The 16,525-nt window shown below is 38.3% G+C and overlaps 1 protein-coding gene across 6 annotated transcripts in view; it reads left to right on the forward strand.

Annotated features, from left to right (window-relative positions):
- NOL4 (nucleolar protein 4) overlaps positions 1 to 16,525 on the forward strand; it is a 197,510-nt gene that overhangs the window by 155,924 nt on the left and 25,061 nt on the right. For 5 of the 6 annotated variants that reach the window (XM_059815317.1, XM_059815319.1, XM_059815315.1 and 2 more), the window contains one exon: positions 7,165 to 7,278. The exons of the other annotated variant lie outside the window; for it this stretch is intronic. In XM_059815317.1, the coding sequence (XP_059671300.1) occupies positions 7,165 to 7,278 (114 nt within the window). The remainder of the gene's footprint in view (positions 1 to 7,164; positions 7,279 to 16,525) is intronic. 6 annotated transcript variants of the gene reach the window in all.

Raw genomic sequence — 16,525 nt, forward strand, 5'->3', positions numbered from 1 at the left:
TTTGACATCATTTTCCACAGCATTTTCCTGGAGAAACTGGCTGCTCATGGCTTGGATGGGTGCACTCTTCACTGGGTAAAGAACTAGCTGGATGGCCGGGCCCAAAGGGTTGTGGTGAATGGAGTTAAAACCAGTTGGCAGCCAAAGTGGTGTTCCCCGGGGCTCGGTATTGGGGCCAGTTTTGTTTAATATCTTTATCAATGATCTGGATGAGGGGATTGAGTGCACCCTCTGTGCATTTGCAGATGACACCAAGTTGGGTGGGTGTGTTGATCTGCTTGAGGGTAGGAAGGCTCTGTAGAGGGATCTGGACAGGCTGGATTGATGGGCCGAGGCCAATTGTAAGAGGTTCAACAAGGCCAAGTGCCGAGTCCTGCACTTGGGTCATAACAACCCTACGCAACGCTACAGGCCTGGGGACGAGTGGCTGGAAAGCTGTCTGGTGGAAAAAGGCCTGGGGGTGTTGATCAACAGCCAGCTGAAGATGAGCCAGCAGTGTGCCCAGGTGGCCAAGAAGGCCAACGGCATCCTGGCTTGTATCAGAAACAGTGTGGCCAGCAGGAGTAGGGAAGTGATTGTCCCCCTGTACTTGGGGCTGGTGAGGCCGCACCTCAAATACTGTGTTCAGTTTTGGGCCCCTCACTACAAGAAGGACATTGAGGTGCTGGAGCACGTCCAGAGAAGGGCGACAAAGCTGGTGAGGGGTCCGGTGCACAGGCCTTATGAGGAGCAGTTGAGAGAGCTGGGGTGGTTTAGCCTGGAGAAGAGGAGGCTGAGGGGAGACCTTATCACTCTCTACAACTACCTGAAAGGAGAATGTCGAGAGGTGGATGCTGGTCTCTTCTCCCAAGTGACAAGTGATAGGACAAGAGGAAGTGGCCTCAAGTTGCATCATGGGAGGTTTAGATTGGATATTAGGAAAAACTTCTTCACTGACAGGGTTGTCAGACACTAGAACAGGGAAGTGGTTGAGTCACCGTCCCTGGAGGTTTTTAAAAGACGTGTGGATGAGGCGCTTAGGGACATGGTTTAGTGGTGGACTTAGCAGTGGTATGTTTAGGGTTGGACTTGGTGATCTTAGAGGTCTTTTCCAACTGAAATGATTCTATGATTCTATGAATTAAATGTACTTTAAAGCTGAAAACTTAAAAAAGAAATGTGAACATCACTGAACGTTTTTAAAAGTTTTAGAATTTAAGAAAATATTTCTAGTTATTTCTTTGAATTCCTCATAGGTGTTGCAATCGAGTATTTATCAGAAGACTGCAAGACTGAGCAAAATATATCAAAACCCAGTCTGAAACACAGTGCTACAAGCATTAAAATGCCAGTCTGGTTGCTCATATTTCACTGTTCTGTACGAACTAAGTATTATAAAAGTACATCCAATAGAGTGCAGTAATGTACTTCAGTCTGTGAATTTAAAAATACTCTGTGGAAAGGTTTCTGAATCCTTTGTAACTGTGCAGCATAGGACAGTTCTGTCTCATACATTTCACTGTGATGCATACATTTCGATGATGTCATGCATTACACTGAGTAAAAATTCTCATTTGAAGATAATGTGTACCCTGTCTTGTAATGTATTTTGGATGTTTTCGATGAAAAAATGCTATTTAGGTATTGCATACTGTTATAAATATGTTGGGGATTTTAACACACTGTGTTAGATCTTAGTAAGTTATTATGAAAGAGTTGTGGCATATTTACAATATTTCATCTTGGAAATGAACTGGTCTTGCAATACCTGAGGAAAAAGCTGACATGCAGGAGAGCGCTAGGGAGTATCATGTTGTTAGGAGCCCAACCTGCAAAGAAGTGCTTAGTGGTACCTCTGGAAAAACTTAGTTACCATCAGTGAGGCATCTTAGGCATTCATCTTCATCTTCAGATGCCCAATCACTTTGGAAAATTTTGAACTATATTTTTTCAAATTTGAGTAACAGTTAAAATATTTTCTCATTCACACATTTATATTAGAGTTCATACATTTATATTAGGGTGTCCATGAAGAAAATGAAGTAACTTGTACATTTCTGTGCTTGCAACTGTCTTATAATGGAAGATCTCCTTTTCAGTGTTAATTGGCCTAAACTAGAAGGTAGTATCTATGCACAAATGTCAGGTTATAAAGTTCGGCATTTTAGCAGGTGTGCCCATTATCTGACATAATAGATAGCTGTATCTTTTCAGAACAGAGACAGACTGGTGTAACGTGTAAAAGTATCTAGACCAAGCTTCTATATGACAACTTTGGCTTTTATTTGTAAGCAAATACTGGATCTCACAAAAAATGCCAAGGTGGTAACTTTAGAGACAACAGATCTCTAACCACAGGAGGACAGCACATACAGCAGATTGCCAACTTCTTTTTGGTGAATATACTGCTCCTAGTGATTTAGACTGAAATATAATCAATCTATTCTATCAATAATTGGTAGATTTATACCAAAAATGTACATTTGAAATTAGAACATAGCATTTCTTTAGATTCCATATAGAAATATAAGAATTGTGTGAATATGCCAAAAAGGGCATTTTATGTTTCCCATGAAGATACTGCAAAGGTACCTCACTTTAAACAGAAGACCTGATGATACTGTATACAGTTGGTGTACTGCAAATGGGTATTTTACAGCATATTGAAAGTGCTTGTCTCTTTTATGTTAAGGAATCAGAGATTATACTAATAGAGTTAATTTCTAGAGAGTCTGGGCCAAGGATTTCTGATTTCAACTACTAAAAAATCAGCAACCTTGCAGGACTACTCCATAACTCCAGAAAGGCTTGTTGTGAGATGCTTTATTGTTGACAGCCAGATCTAAAGACCACCAAAGCCATGGAAGGAATTTCATTATCTTTAATGTTCTTTAAAGCAGACCAACAGTTATCTGACTACAAAGAAGTATTGGCTAATTTGATTTTTCATTAAGAAATCTGCAAAAGTGTATCTGTCAATAATCTGTATGCTCTTCAGAAAGAGATAAGGGGATGAGTGTATAAAGTCTTCATATCAATTTGCACAAAATTTATTTCTTTTAAAACCATGCAAATGTTCCTGTCCGATATGATGGTTAAGTGTGCTTGTTGCTTTGTTGTCATCGTCATCTGCAGGCTCTGTGGTGGTCTCAAGAATCAGGTTTAAATTGCCTTGAAGTGCAGTTTCAAATATGAGAGGACTGGAGGTGGTTGGTGATCTCCCTTGGGCTACTGAGGGAATTTCAACCACTTCCTGAATGTCACTTGCTTCAAAAGGTGTTAAAAACAGAGGCATCCACATGTACATGAAATCTAGCAGGTTTCCCTTACATCTTTTTTCAAAATGCTCTTTGCCTACATTGTGTTAGAGGCTGAATGTTAGTTGTGTGTCAGCTGAAGAGATGTACAAAACCTGAGAACAATGTGTGTTCAAAACGTGGCTGCTCTTTTAGTGCAGTCGCGAGCAGTATTGTGTTTCCAAGTAAATATGAAGGAATTCTGTATACTGCTGCTGTGTGATGGACAAAGGCATATAGTTTTCTCAGAAGGTCTGTATTAAGTTGTTTACCAGATTCCCTCTAAGTTTGATTCATCCCTTCACCTGAAAGTTGCTATAAAATTTTCACATGCCTCTTTTCTACACCTGTCATTGTTTCAAAACAACAAAAATGTTATCCGGCCTTCTAATTTTGCTCTGTGAATCGCTTGTTTTGGTAGACTGACGTTTAGAGGCTTGCTTCTTTTCTGTTGTTTTACACATGGGTAGTTCCAGTATAGTTATTTCCTGCTTTATGTCATGGTGAAGTGAAAGAAATACCAGGCTGGGGCTATGAATGTTATGTATCAAACAACACTAGGTGCATTCTACCAGTTAAAGCTGGTCAGGAATTTTTTGATAATGCCTTTTTTTTTTCCTTTAAGAAATGTTAGTTTGTCAAAGGTTTTCTGTTTTGACCTACTCCAGTAAAACAAAACCTGGTTTCCTGCTAGTCCAGTGAGCAGGTTGTGGATCCAGGGATTGTGGGGGAAGCCTGGGAGCCCTTGGAAATAAGGAATCCTTGTCTCCCACATTTCCTGTTGCAGTCCCAAACATGCAGGAACCAGCACTCAGCTCTCAGCTCTGCAGAAGGGATCCTGAGAACCTAGAAAAAGTTGGTTTGGCTGCGATCTGCAGGCTCCCTCCTGCAGAGTTGAATGATGTTGCTTTTGCCATGTTTCACAAGGCCTTTGTGTCTCGTCCTCGGATAGGGAGTTGAGAAATGTTCAGAACCCCACAAGGACTGGGATGCTTGAGCTTCTTACAGATATGGTATTAGAGCTGGTAGTCATGACAGAGATCATGAATAATCAGTATAGAAGATGAAGAAGTTAAGCTAAGCCAGAAGGGGCCTTTGAGCTTAGAAGATGGGGCTATTAATTAAGTTTATTTAAAAACATCTTTTTAAAAGTGGTTATTTCAAAGCATTTTTTCCTCTTAGGCAAGGCTTTTCAAAATTGATCTTTTTGACATTTCACAGTTATGGCACTTCATGGAACAGAAAATCTTATTTTTAACAGCTCTTCTGATAGTGACAGAGGACTGTGTTCTTCTTCTCGGTCAATGCCAAACTATTGCTCTGCCTGAGTTAAGCTGATAGAACCTGAACCTTAATCAGATGATTTTTCTCCTGTGTTTTTTTTGTAGTATTTTACTTCCCAGGTGACTCAACCGTGCATTCATTACATTGTCCCTAAGGTTCACTCTAGATAGTTCTTGACATGAACATATCAACAGCCAGCTGCAGTGATGAGTGAGAGAAATTATGGGTTAACACATATTTCAAGAGGAAGATACTCCGTTACCTGGAGATTTCCTCATTTTTGCAGGTACTAATTTTGAGTTCAATATTTCAACAGTGAACATATAACCACTGCACTCCTTTTCAGAGAAAAGCACATGACTGCTTGATTTTTATGGTAATTCTTTATTTTATAAAACATTTCAAAAAACCTGTTCTCTCCCATAAACAAAGAAGCTGGAGGACCTTGGGTTCATTTTACTTTTTGTTCAGAACATTAATTTTTTGGCTCATATGTCACCTTCTAAAAATCCATTGATGTATAGGTATGGTTATAGCTCTAATTAAACACCTGAGCCGGAGGAATTATCCAGGTGTTTACTCGCCATTTTTCAAGAACATCATTGTGTGGCCACTGCTGGAGGACCACACTGAGACTTCCATTCAGCCAATGTAGTCAATGTGCTTTGAACATGCATAAAACAGTAGCATGTACAGTGATACTTGGCCACCAAATACAGGGAGGGATCTAGTGTGGCTAAAAGTGATGCAATAACATATTCAGTGTTACATCACGATTCTAGGGAGGCAGAGTAATAAATATAACATTTTGTAAGTGAGAACCTTCTGCAAAGACTTACTCCCTCCTCTGGAGCTCTGAGGAAGGTGTCTGCTTGTACTGTACTGTTAACTTCTGTAATGACACCAGGATTTAACATCAGTGTCTGTCATCTCTTAGACTGATTTATTTTCAAAAGTGCATGGGAATGCATTGTTGTGCAAACTGGAAAGAAGTTCAATAGTTTGTTCTGTCAAATCAATCCCAGTATATTTTTTTGTAGTATTGCAGCCTCTGTTTGTCTTTCTTACACAACTGTTACACTGATGCCAGAGAGCTTGCTCTTGGATGAGTGGGGAGAAATATGCCTATTGCACTAGTGAGGGAGACCCATAAATCCCTGTCTATTTCTAAAAGCTAGTTCAGCTTCTGGTCCCAGACAGACTGTGGTCCCATGTATTAGAGAAAGTACAGTGTCAGATAAAAAACTGGCATTCTGCAGAGCACATCCAAAGTCAATAAATGGACTTTAATTTTTAAAGGTAAAAATGTAATGGTTGGCTCCTTAGTTTCTGGAATGCTATGAAAACCATAAAATCAGTTGAGCCCATACAATGAATCTCTTCTAAGCTTGTCTAAGAACTGACAGGTAATACTTCAAAACTTGCTTCCAAAACTCAGTGACATTTCATAGCAGGTTCATATTTATGCTTTTAGGAGTAAGAAGGTATAATTCTTTAAAAAAAAACCTGAAAACAAACAAACAACAACAAAAACACACTCCAAAACCCCCACACATATGGTCAGTTCCTCAGTAGGTATAAATTTACATACTTTTGAGTTCAATGAAGCTTTGAAAATTTATGAAAGTTCAGAACCAGTTCAATAAATTGCAGTCTCTGGAATGGGCTTATATGTATATCAGTATCTATGTTATTACCCCATTTTCTTTATTTTCTTGGTAGTTCAGTTATATCTTTGTATATTAATGAAGAAGTTTTATTGTGAGCTTCATCTTTCAGAAAGATTGTTTGGTATGTAATTAGGAAAAAAAGGTGTGTAAATATTCTTCTTAATGAACTGGTAGGGAAGACCATATTGGAGTTCATAACCAGCAAAGGATTTTAGCATTCCCTTGGGTTTTTTGGATTCATGGCACCTTTAACCTAAAACATGTAAATGCTATGAAATTAGTAATGAGAGGTTTTGAACTGGAAAAAATGAACCATATCTAGTTGAACCACAAAATATCTACATTGTTGGAAGGCTGGCATTATCAAAAGAAAAACAGATTTTTTTTTAACTAATTTTAATTATATCAGTCATGTTGCAGCAAGGAATGCAAATATTCATATACTACAGATTGAGACTGCTCTGAAACGATCTGACAATCTGTTAATGTTTTGAGTGATGTTTCAACTCTATCACTTGGGGTTTTTTGTTTTGTTTTTTTATGACTATAAAAAACCACTACTCATCTCTGTCACATGCTGTACAGGATAAAAAGCCTTTCAGTTTTCTTAACAAGAATCAGACAGCCAGGGTGCTGCTGGAACACAGAGAATATGCCACTGTCTGTTCAAAGTACAGCTTAATGAGCCAGACTAAACACACTGGACAATAGAGCTGTGGGGGGAAAGGGCTTCTCATGGATCTATGGATCAGCTGCAGCTTTAACATCTAACTAGTTTCATTTTTCATCTTTACAAGTTCCATTTCCTTGTTTTGTTGGTATAAACTACATTTCAATGAGCGGACTTTCCTGCCTAGGTGACGGTATTGTGTGCTTTGAAAAAGGGTGTCGTGGATTATGCTAGAAATAATTTCTGTTTCTTTTTTCTCTCATAGTCACGACCTATTCCCTCACACCTTACTTCAGCAGTTGCAGAGAGTATCCTGGCTTCCGCCTGTGAGAGTGAAAGCAGAAATGCTGCAAAAAGGATGCGGTTGGATAGACAGCAGGTACTGTGTTGTTTGGGGGTCTACCACATCCATATTTATAAATGCACTGGACTCATTTACATAGGATGCCATGCAGAAGGGTGGTGGAATCCCTTATATGTTTCTTGCTAGCAAGAATAATTAAAATATAATAGCTGTAGTTCTTTAAATGAATACACAAGCATGTCTGTCTATATTTACATAAGCTGTTTGAGGGTACCTAGTATATTTATGATGTCCAGCTAGATAAAGCTATATATTTGCTTTTTAACGGTTGTAGATTTTGAGGGCAGATTGTGTAATCTGCATACTAGAGTTTAAAGGAACAGAACATACAGTATATATAATTTACATCAATAACAGAAATGATGCATGTATCCATGAGTCAGTGTGTTTATCTGCACATACTGTCTTTCAAAATGTGTATGCATTTGTAAATGTAAGGTGAAATAGTGTGTTTCTGAAAATACCTATTTGCCTGAAACAGAAAAGTTATTGTGATATATACCAAAATGCTGTCAATTGCCTTATCAGTGAGTTTTTAAAGCTCCTATCAATATTTATTTTATATTTTCTTATGTGATTATTCACCTATTCTACTGTGTGTTAGGATTTCATTATTTTTAATTTGCTGAGAATTGCATGTTTTCTTTCATTTTTTTTAAAATCAAACTGGTGGCTTGTTCCAGGCTTTGATTATTTAGATGCTTCACAGATACGGTGAATGTCTAGCATTCTTATTGCAAAGATGATTATGCTTTATTTCTCTTCATGATTTTCATAAAGTCAAATATCTCACTTGTTCCAACATATGCCTCAGTCATGGTAGATGAACTTTTTTTGTGGAGAAGAACAATTTTTAAAAGAACATTTTTTTTTTTTTGTACATAGTCCATTGAATTCTTTCAGGTCCTGACCTAACTAAATAAAGATTCCTACTACTATCCTTAGAACACTGATAGCTTAAGAGCTGAGAGTGGATATTGCTATATCTTTCTGCTGTTATAATTTTTATAGTGTTTTCATAATTGTGGTACATTTGCTTTAAGATTACAAATCACATGGGATGTCAAGGTACTGTAATGTTAAGTATGGCTTGTTTAGAAGTGGCGCTCATACAGATTGTGCAGGTTTTATATTCTCTCATTTGTTCTCTGATTTTTCAGTAACAATTAAAAAACAAAAACAAACAAAAAAAAAAAAGCTACAAAGTTGATGTGCTTACACCAAGGAGAACTAGAAGAGACTTGTACAAACATCAGTTACTTTCATTGCACCAGCTGGAGACTACTAACCTGTCCCCAGTAATCACAAAAATAGTAGCTCAGTTCCTTGGTCCAGGCAGGGTGAGGCAGAGTTTTTGAGTGATTTAGATGAGTATCCCGTAATACTCTCCAGGGAGCAAGAGAGCTGCTGAAAGAAAAACAATTTTAAAACTGTAGGCAGAAGTAAAAAAGCTTATTAATAGTTTTTTCTTTCTTTTATTTGTCATGTAACTGTCACGGAAGGATTTGTTAGCAGTTACTGTTGAGGGGAGAGGTATGTCTTTACTTTTCCTTACAGAATTCAAAATCTGTAGGCAGGATGGCTCCAAAGTGACCATCTTAATTACAATTGTGATGTTAAAGTAGCAAAGTTGCCTGTGAAGAACAGGTGCTGTGTTCTGCTTCCTTTAGTTCCCTTCTCTTTTTGGCAGCGAGTTCTGGGAGAACTGTGCAGACAGTTGCAAATAGCACCAGCCATTTGATTTGGCAAGCAGTAAATTAGCCAGGTTAATGTACCTTTGGTGCTTGCAAAACTATTTGTGAATTCAGGATGGATTTGCTGAATAGTTTTGGCTGGAAAAAAATATGGGATTGTGTGTTAGGTAGCTTCATAAAACTTACAGGGAGAAATTTACCCTGCAGGGCAGAATAGTTAAGTCATTAGAGACATAGAAAACCTTGGTTCTAGCCCCAGTTCACTGAAATTTAATTAATTATTCCAAGTATGTGACGTTAGCAAAGTAGATTTGAGAGCAAAGCATTCCAGAATATTTCTCAGTGGGGTATTTAACACACACTACTCTGCTCGGTTCTTATGCTGAGATGCGAAGTGGACCTCTATCCTCACATCCAGGGAGAGTGCCTTATAGATAAAAGAGCTCTATCATTCTCGTCCTCCCATTTTTTCCTTTTACTTACTTTTAAATGTTCTTCACTTTTCTTACATATATCCAAAATGAAATATTTTCATTGGATATTTTTCTTAAATAGAGAAAGGTTGAAAATGTTCAGTTCAGCATGTTGTTTTTACTGTTCCATAGCTCTAAAAAAAAAAAAAAAAAAAAAAAAAAGCCTTGTTTTCTTGCTAACTTGGCTCTACTTTTCCTTTTTAAATGTAAATTTCCAAAATTGGGCATTATACCAATGGGTAGACTCGGGCTTTGAGGACTCTTCAGTGGAAATTTGGGAGGAGAAAAGGGGAAATAAGATTTGGATAATGAAAATTACCACTTCATAAATTATATCAAGAGATATTCTAATGAAGGACAAGCGTTAGAGAGTCCTGGAAAGTAGATTGTTAAGAAGATCTGGTAAGAGCACTCATTCAGCACTTCCCCTCAGAGCTGAATGGAAGTACTGCATTAAAGCTGCTTTATTCCTGCATGCAGCACAGTGAGGGTCTGCCTTTTATTCTCCAGAGGGGTGATCTGCCTCAAAGTGAGGTGTAATTTGCATCCCCACCACTACCTTTTTCAGAATATTACCCATAAAATGTGAAAGTATTAAGAACACAATGAGTATTATGCCCAGTCCTGAAGCTAAGACAAAACTTCAGCAGCTTCCTGAATTCATTTTCTTGTCTTTTTTATGCTCTTTCCTCCTCTTCTCCATTTCTTCTCCTCTCCTTGGCACAACACAGTCCCTGAACAGGAAGTTTTGAGCATGCTGCATGTACGTCCCAAATGGAAGTCTGTACTTCGGTAAAATAATATGAATTTCCAAACTAAATATATTTTTGCTTACAGTGTTCATTTTAACAGTGGTTTGATGAAAAACCATCTCAATTATTGCTCAGCAAAAAGAACCAGCTTAAAAGTCAAAACTGTGGAAACTTCGAAGAGCTCAATTTTTCTTTTGAACAGATAGAGTATTGACCACGCTCCTGACTAATAGCTGTTTCATTCACAAGTATCAAATGTGAAGGATTGGCTTTATATACTCATAATTCTGTGCACAGATTTATTATCTCTTCAGAAGAAACCTCTCCAGTTATGCGTGTCTGTGCGCACACAAATACTGCATCTTATGAATGACTTTGTAGAAGTATTTCTGATAGCTGCAGTGTTTAATATAGCCCTGATCTAGTGATATTAAGTCTGATAAAGTTAGGTCTGAAGCAGGAAGAAGCCATCCTTCTACTTATATGCCTTAAATTCCACTCACGTGATCTTTGTATTTCCTAACTCAAGCCTGAAAATTTCTGCCTTCAAAAATCCAAGTTTAAAAGTAAGTTAATGAAAACTGGTCTCGCTGGCATCAATTACTTATTTTCAAAATTAGGTTTTTTCATGGCAATAATTTATTTCATAATGGGAAACTCAGTGTGATCTTGTCTGTCAGGAAACTAGTAACTTCCCATAGTTTTTGAAACTGCAAAAATAAAAGCACTGTCAGTTTCTGAGACTTCTCTGTAAGGAATATAAATGTGTTTACTAGGTCATGGTAGCTTGGACTATAATGGTTTGGCTGTCTGACTGTGTTAGATGTTACTCAAGTGCTCTCTTTAGCTTCAGTGCATTTTCATTATCTTGAGATCAAGCTCTGTTGGTTGGCCAGTAGCTTAAGTGCCGTGAAGTTACATATTTGGTACCTATTACCTGACTGAAGAGTTCTGTCGCTTCCACTTTTTTATTCTGCCTGATATTAAAAATAATTTATTTCCTTGCATAAATTTTATAGATTTGTATATTGAAATTGTATAGGTTTACTGATACTACTGCCAAACGGTGAAATGCTCATGACACTGGACTGGATTTGGTTGATCTTTCCACAGTCCAGATCAGGCAGTGGGTACAGAGACAATGCACAGCTTTTGTGTTGCTCTCCAAGTCATGTCTGCTGAGTCTGGATACTGAAAAAGGGTAACTCCAGTCTTGAATTTTGAGGCCATTTTTCATCACAGTTTATAAAAAATGTAGAAACAGTAATTGGATTGAACTTTCATGACTTGCTTCAGTCAGAGATAGAAGAGGCATTGTCTGAATCCTTAAGATTTCCTGCACTTCTGAGTGATATTTTGGGATGCTTTCCTGGGATAATCATTCAAGATCTCTATTACAGCTCTAGCAATATTCAGTGTGAAGCAGTTGCACTGAAGTGGAGGCTCTGGACTACTATCAACAAGGCAGTCATGAAACAAATTAAGCAGAGCTAAAATACAGTCCTTTTTACATGCATACATTACATATGGTGAACAGGATTGCTTCTTTTGTTGTGTCCTTCACTTTACAAATCAAATTGTGTCTTGGTTGGGCAAAAGAAGACTGGTTAAATAAGTAGAAAAATCTGGAAAAAGTCATCTGGTCATTACTGTCCTGGGCAGTAAACAGAGATTGGGATGCCTGTTTAGTGGGCTGCGGCTGCAGAGGCCTCAGCTCTATGGCTCTGCTTGTTGTCAGTCACAGAAATGGAAAATTCGTTTTAAGAGCTTAGCTGTTGTCAGTCTCTGCTTCTTCCGAACAGGTATGTGCATGGTGTAGTTTTTATAAAACCTTATCATAAAAAGCCTGGAGCTGTGTTCCCACTCTGTGGGAAGTGGAGGTAGATTAGTCTTATTACTGTCCTGTCTGAAATCAAAGAGACCAATGAAAATTCTTCAAGGGGAGATCTAAGATGAAATAGTAGTTTATACACATTAGTATGTGAGAGGACCTGCCCCTTTATTTTTACTAAAGAAGATGAAAAGGTGAAATCTTCCTTTAGAAAAGCAAGTAAGAATGATACTAGGAAAAAATTACCTTCACCCTTATTTGGACACGTGTTTTTTACAACAGCTGCCTTTTGTTTCACTGTTTTGTTGTTTAGAATTGATTCTTTTTGCATGCAGTCATGTTGCAAAATTTACAAATGAGCATTTTTCTTCTAATTGGAATAAGAAGTCTTTGGCGATCAAGACAAAATCTGAACACCTGGGAGTGAGGAAGTAGGATGAATATAGGAAAGCAGGAGAAGTAGTGAATCATAGAATACTATGTCTATTGAAGTGTATGAACCTTTTTATGTCATGTATAGTTAGCCAGATCATTTAGAAAATTGATGTAGCTTCATTGACACCGTGTTGTTTTGTACTAGTTAGGAATTTGGACATTTGAGAATTCATTATTATATTTGTAGATAGGAGAGTAACGGTCACATACGACTGCAAAGCCAGTGGACTGGATATGATGTAAGTTTAGGATAAATAAGATTAGGATAAATGTGCAGGTTGTATTTCTGAGTCTTGTGGAAGCTGCCAGTTTATTTAATTATAAAAGCTAAACTCAGTAAAAAAAATCTTTGATTTTTTGAGCTCTTCAAGTTGATAAGAGCAAGTCTATGTACTTTGCACAAACTCTCATGCACTATGATTCTATAAAGCAGTTCTTTACGATAAACACTGAATGCATTTTTTAAGAAACCTGTCATCAGGATGACAGCTGTAATTTTTTTCCATGCTGTGATTTGTAACCAGGCAAATTAAATATCAATAATCGTCATGGTGGAATGAAAGATAGTATCTAACCCCCAAGGAAGAGAAAGTTCAACGATCCCAGGTTAACACTGAAACATAAATGAACATAAATTTGCAAATAGGCACTTTAACCACATTCTTCACCCCCATTCTAGTTTGGGGGATAAAAGGAAGGCAGATCTAAAGTTTTCAGTGCTTTAGTAGCATATGAATGGGGTGTTAAGAATATTGCAACCTTTAGTAATTTTAACAATATTGCTTTTAGCTGTTAGAGAAGTAGGAGTAGGTGGCTATTAGGCTTCTGACAAAGCAATTGTGGCCTAGACATGTATGCTGGGAGCTGACCTGACATTTGCCTCTGGATAGTTGTCATAGCAGCAACCTGAATAGAGCAGCTTGATACGAGTGCCGGTTGCAGACTGGATACAGGTTCTGTGCTAATACAACACATCTGAATATTAATAAAAGTGCACAGGTACTGCCACTTGGAAATCACTGCTACTGTGTTTCCTTCCATTTATATCTAATTCCTAAATGTTCATTTTTAAAGAAATTGAGATTTGTAAGGAGATGTTAATGATCTGCCTCCACACAATTTCTGGTGCCGTTTCTCTGCATGTAACAAGGGGGTTGACCTAAAGAAAGACTCTTCAAGCATAGTTTTATTAAAAAAAAAAAGGCTGGCTGTTGCAGACCAGGAGCAGTTTGTGTCTCTGTTAAGAAGGAAGGAAATTACTGGTGGACAAATTACAGGTAATTGTAAATTGTACTGTTTTGGAAGAAACTAATTAAAAATCTGAATTGCATTGAGGGCATGGACCTCCATTTCAGGATCACTGTATCTGTCTTTCAGCAGTGAGGGGGAATAGACCTTTAAACCTTCATATTTGAGGACACAGAATTTGTGTTTCAGCTGTGCCACTAATGCACAGCTTCTAAATCTTGACACACTGAGCAGTTATTTCCTGAATTACCCATCATACAGCAGGACAGAAGGAAGAAGGATATATATTTGTGCCCCTGTGTTGTTCTCTTTCCTGGTCAATGCATACTGCAGCTCCCAGGAGGAAGGAAGAACAAATTGTAGAGTTCTTAAATGCTCTCTTTATTCTGTTGTTTATATTATGTAGTTTTGTATCAAGGGCAGATTTGGACAATACTGGTTACAGAAAAAGCAGTTATGCAAAAGTATCTCCCAGGGGATGCTGGAGAATGCCCTGCTGAGGCAGTGCTTCTGTGGCAGAAAGCTGCAAATTCAGAGGGAGCATGAAGAAGCGGTTTTGTTTCAGGGAGATGGAGTCCTTGCCACAGCTATTCAGTATGCAGGAAGAGCACATCAACTATACATCCTTGTTAGAGGTGGAGGAGAAAGCATAAGGAGTTCACTCTTTCTTGGGTTTCACAGAGCCTAATTTGCTCTAGAGGATGGGAAAGAAAAGGTGCTTCGTCCGTGCTGACCACAAGTGGCAGCAGTGCGGAGGGATGGGGCCATGTCCTCTCTCTGCTGTATATTTACGTAAGACCCAAAAAATTCCAGCTCAAAGTGATTTACGCTTCAGAATGGGAGGCTTGCAGAGTCTTAGATAACAGAAAAGAGCAAAGGGAATCAGATAGTTCACTTAACATAAAGCAAACAAATAGAAATTGGAATCCCAGAAACCACAAGAGGCAAAAGTCACTTCAACTTGCAAAGAGCTCAATGCCTCTTACACTACAGAAGCTTTATTAGTAATAGCTTTTTATATTCAGACAGCTCTTTGTGATTTGGTATTTAATAGGGATCAGAGTGACTTCTGTACTTCAGTACTTTATCCTCTTTTATCTGTGTTCAAAATGATCACTAAGATGACTGTAACATCCTCGGATATCCACATGCTAGTTTGCATTTCAGGCCTTGTTCACTTCCCCCATTTCCCCACCTAATGATTATTTTACTTCTGAGTTGGTCTTTGGTTTGCTTTTGTGGTTCCAGATGATATGCTTTAACCACTGAGGCACAAAATGTTATGCAGGCACCATTTAACTGCATGTGGATTATTGTCAAGAGATCAAATTATGTACCACTGTTGGGAAACTTAGCCTCCTACCCAGAATGCACTGGCCATATTGTCAAGGGGAAGAAAATAAGCAGTATGCTCTGTAATTTTAAATCCTGCTGCCTTTCAAGTCAGTGGCAAAATTCCTGATTTCAGCAGTGCTGGATAGGGTTCTGTTATTAGCAGATGCAGCTGGAAGGGACTGCTGAGTATCACAGGGCAACCCCCCTCCCTCCACGCTCCAGCCCAACCTACATTAAATTTGTTACATGTATTGGAAAGGAATAATGGGCAAGGCATGCAATTGCGAATAATTTCATCCTTTGGATTTACAGTGAGACCCTAAGGTGAGCAGCTAATTTTTCACCTCAAAACAGAGATCATTAAAGTAGAAAATGCTTTATTTTTCCAGGCTCTTCGTGCTGAGCATATATATTTGAATTTCAAGCTGCTGATTTCAGAGAACACTTTAAACACCCCAAGCTGCAATAAAATCTTTAATGTGAAGTAAAATTGATACCAATGTAAGTTTTCTGTTCTGGAGGTTGATAAAGCTGAAAGCTCAGAAAAGGAGTTTCAGATTGTTTCTTGGACAGGAACTTTTAAATAACCTTATCCCCCTTCCTAACATGGGTGGAATGAAAATGAACAGGGACCTGACCAGCCTTCTTCCTTGTGTCTTTAATATCCATCTCCTGTTGAGGAGGCAGAAGAGAAAAGTCCGCTGGAAATGTAGATATAAAAGTTCTCTCCTCAGGCCCAAAGATGGAGGTTTTAGAGTCAGGGCTTTTGTTCTTCCTGCTCCCATGTTGAAAGGTGGGAATAGAGAGCTTTTTACTTATCCCTCCCTTTCATATGTCAAGAAGATATTAAATGTGAAGCGTTTTTTTGCCTGTCAGATGTTTCTAGCGTAGAGACAAGTTTGTTAAAACATGATTTTGTCTTTCCTTTCCTGTGTTTAGCTAATGACTTCATTGCACACACACTCTTGCCTACAGCACACGGAGGGAACAATGTTTCTGGTGAGTAAATGCCAGTTATGCAGAATTTGGGCCAGTTTAATGAAATCAATGCAAGCCCAGTGTGCATATGCAAACTCTTATTTTTCAAGAGTGGCGTATTTTGGTTTTGGTTAATGTATTAGTAGATTTAGAAGACTTTAAATAATCATAAATTACTCCTAAATTCAAAGCATCAATTGCACAATGGATTGAGATATATTCTTCAGAACAGTGCAATTCTCCATGCAGAAAATATATCTGTAGAAATGTATGCACACACTGCTTATGTTTGGTAGCAGGAACATGTTTGTGATTCAACACCTGGCTTGATGTCCCTAAACTAAATTTAGAAACATGTTTTTCTAAGAAAAAAAAAAAAATAATAAGCTGGGGGAGCAGGAGCTGAGTGCATTGCCTGGGAGCAGCACCAGCTGCTAAAGAGGCTAGGCACAGGGCAAGGCAGCCAAGCAGGCTGTGGCCAGCAGCCCAGGCATTGTGCCAGAAGAATCCTCCCCT

Source organism: Gavia stellata, chromosome 3 (assembly GCF_030936135.1).
Source record: "Gavia stellata isolate bGavSte3 chromosome 3, bGavSte3.hap2, whole genome shotgun sequence".
Classification (NCBI taxonomy): domain Eukaryota; kingdom Metazoa; phylum Chordata; class Aves; order Gaviiformes; family Gaviidae; genus Gavia; species Gavia stellata.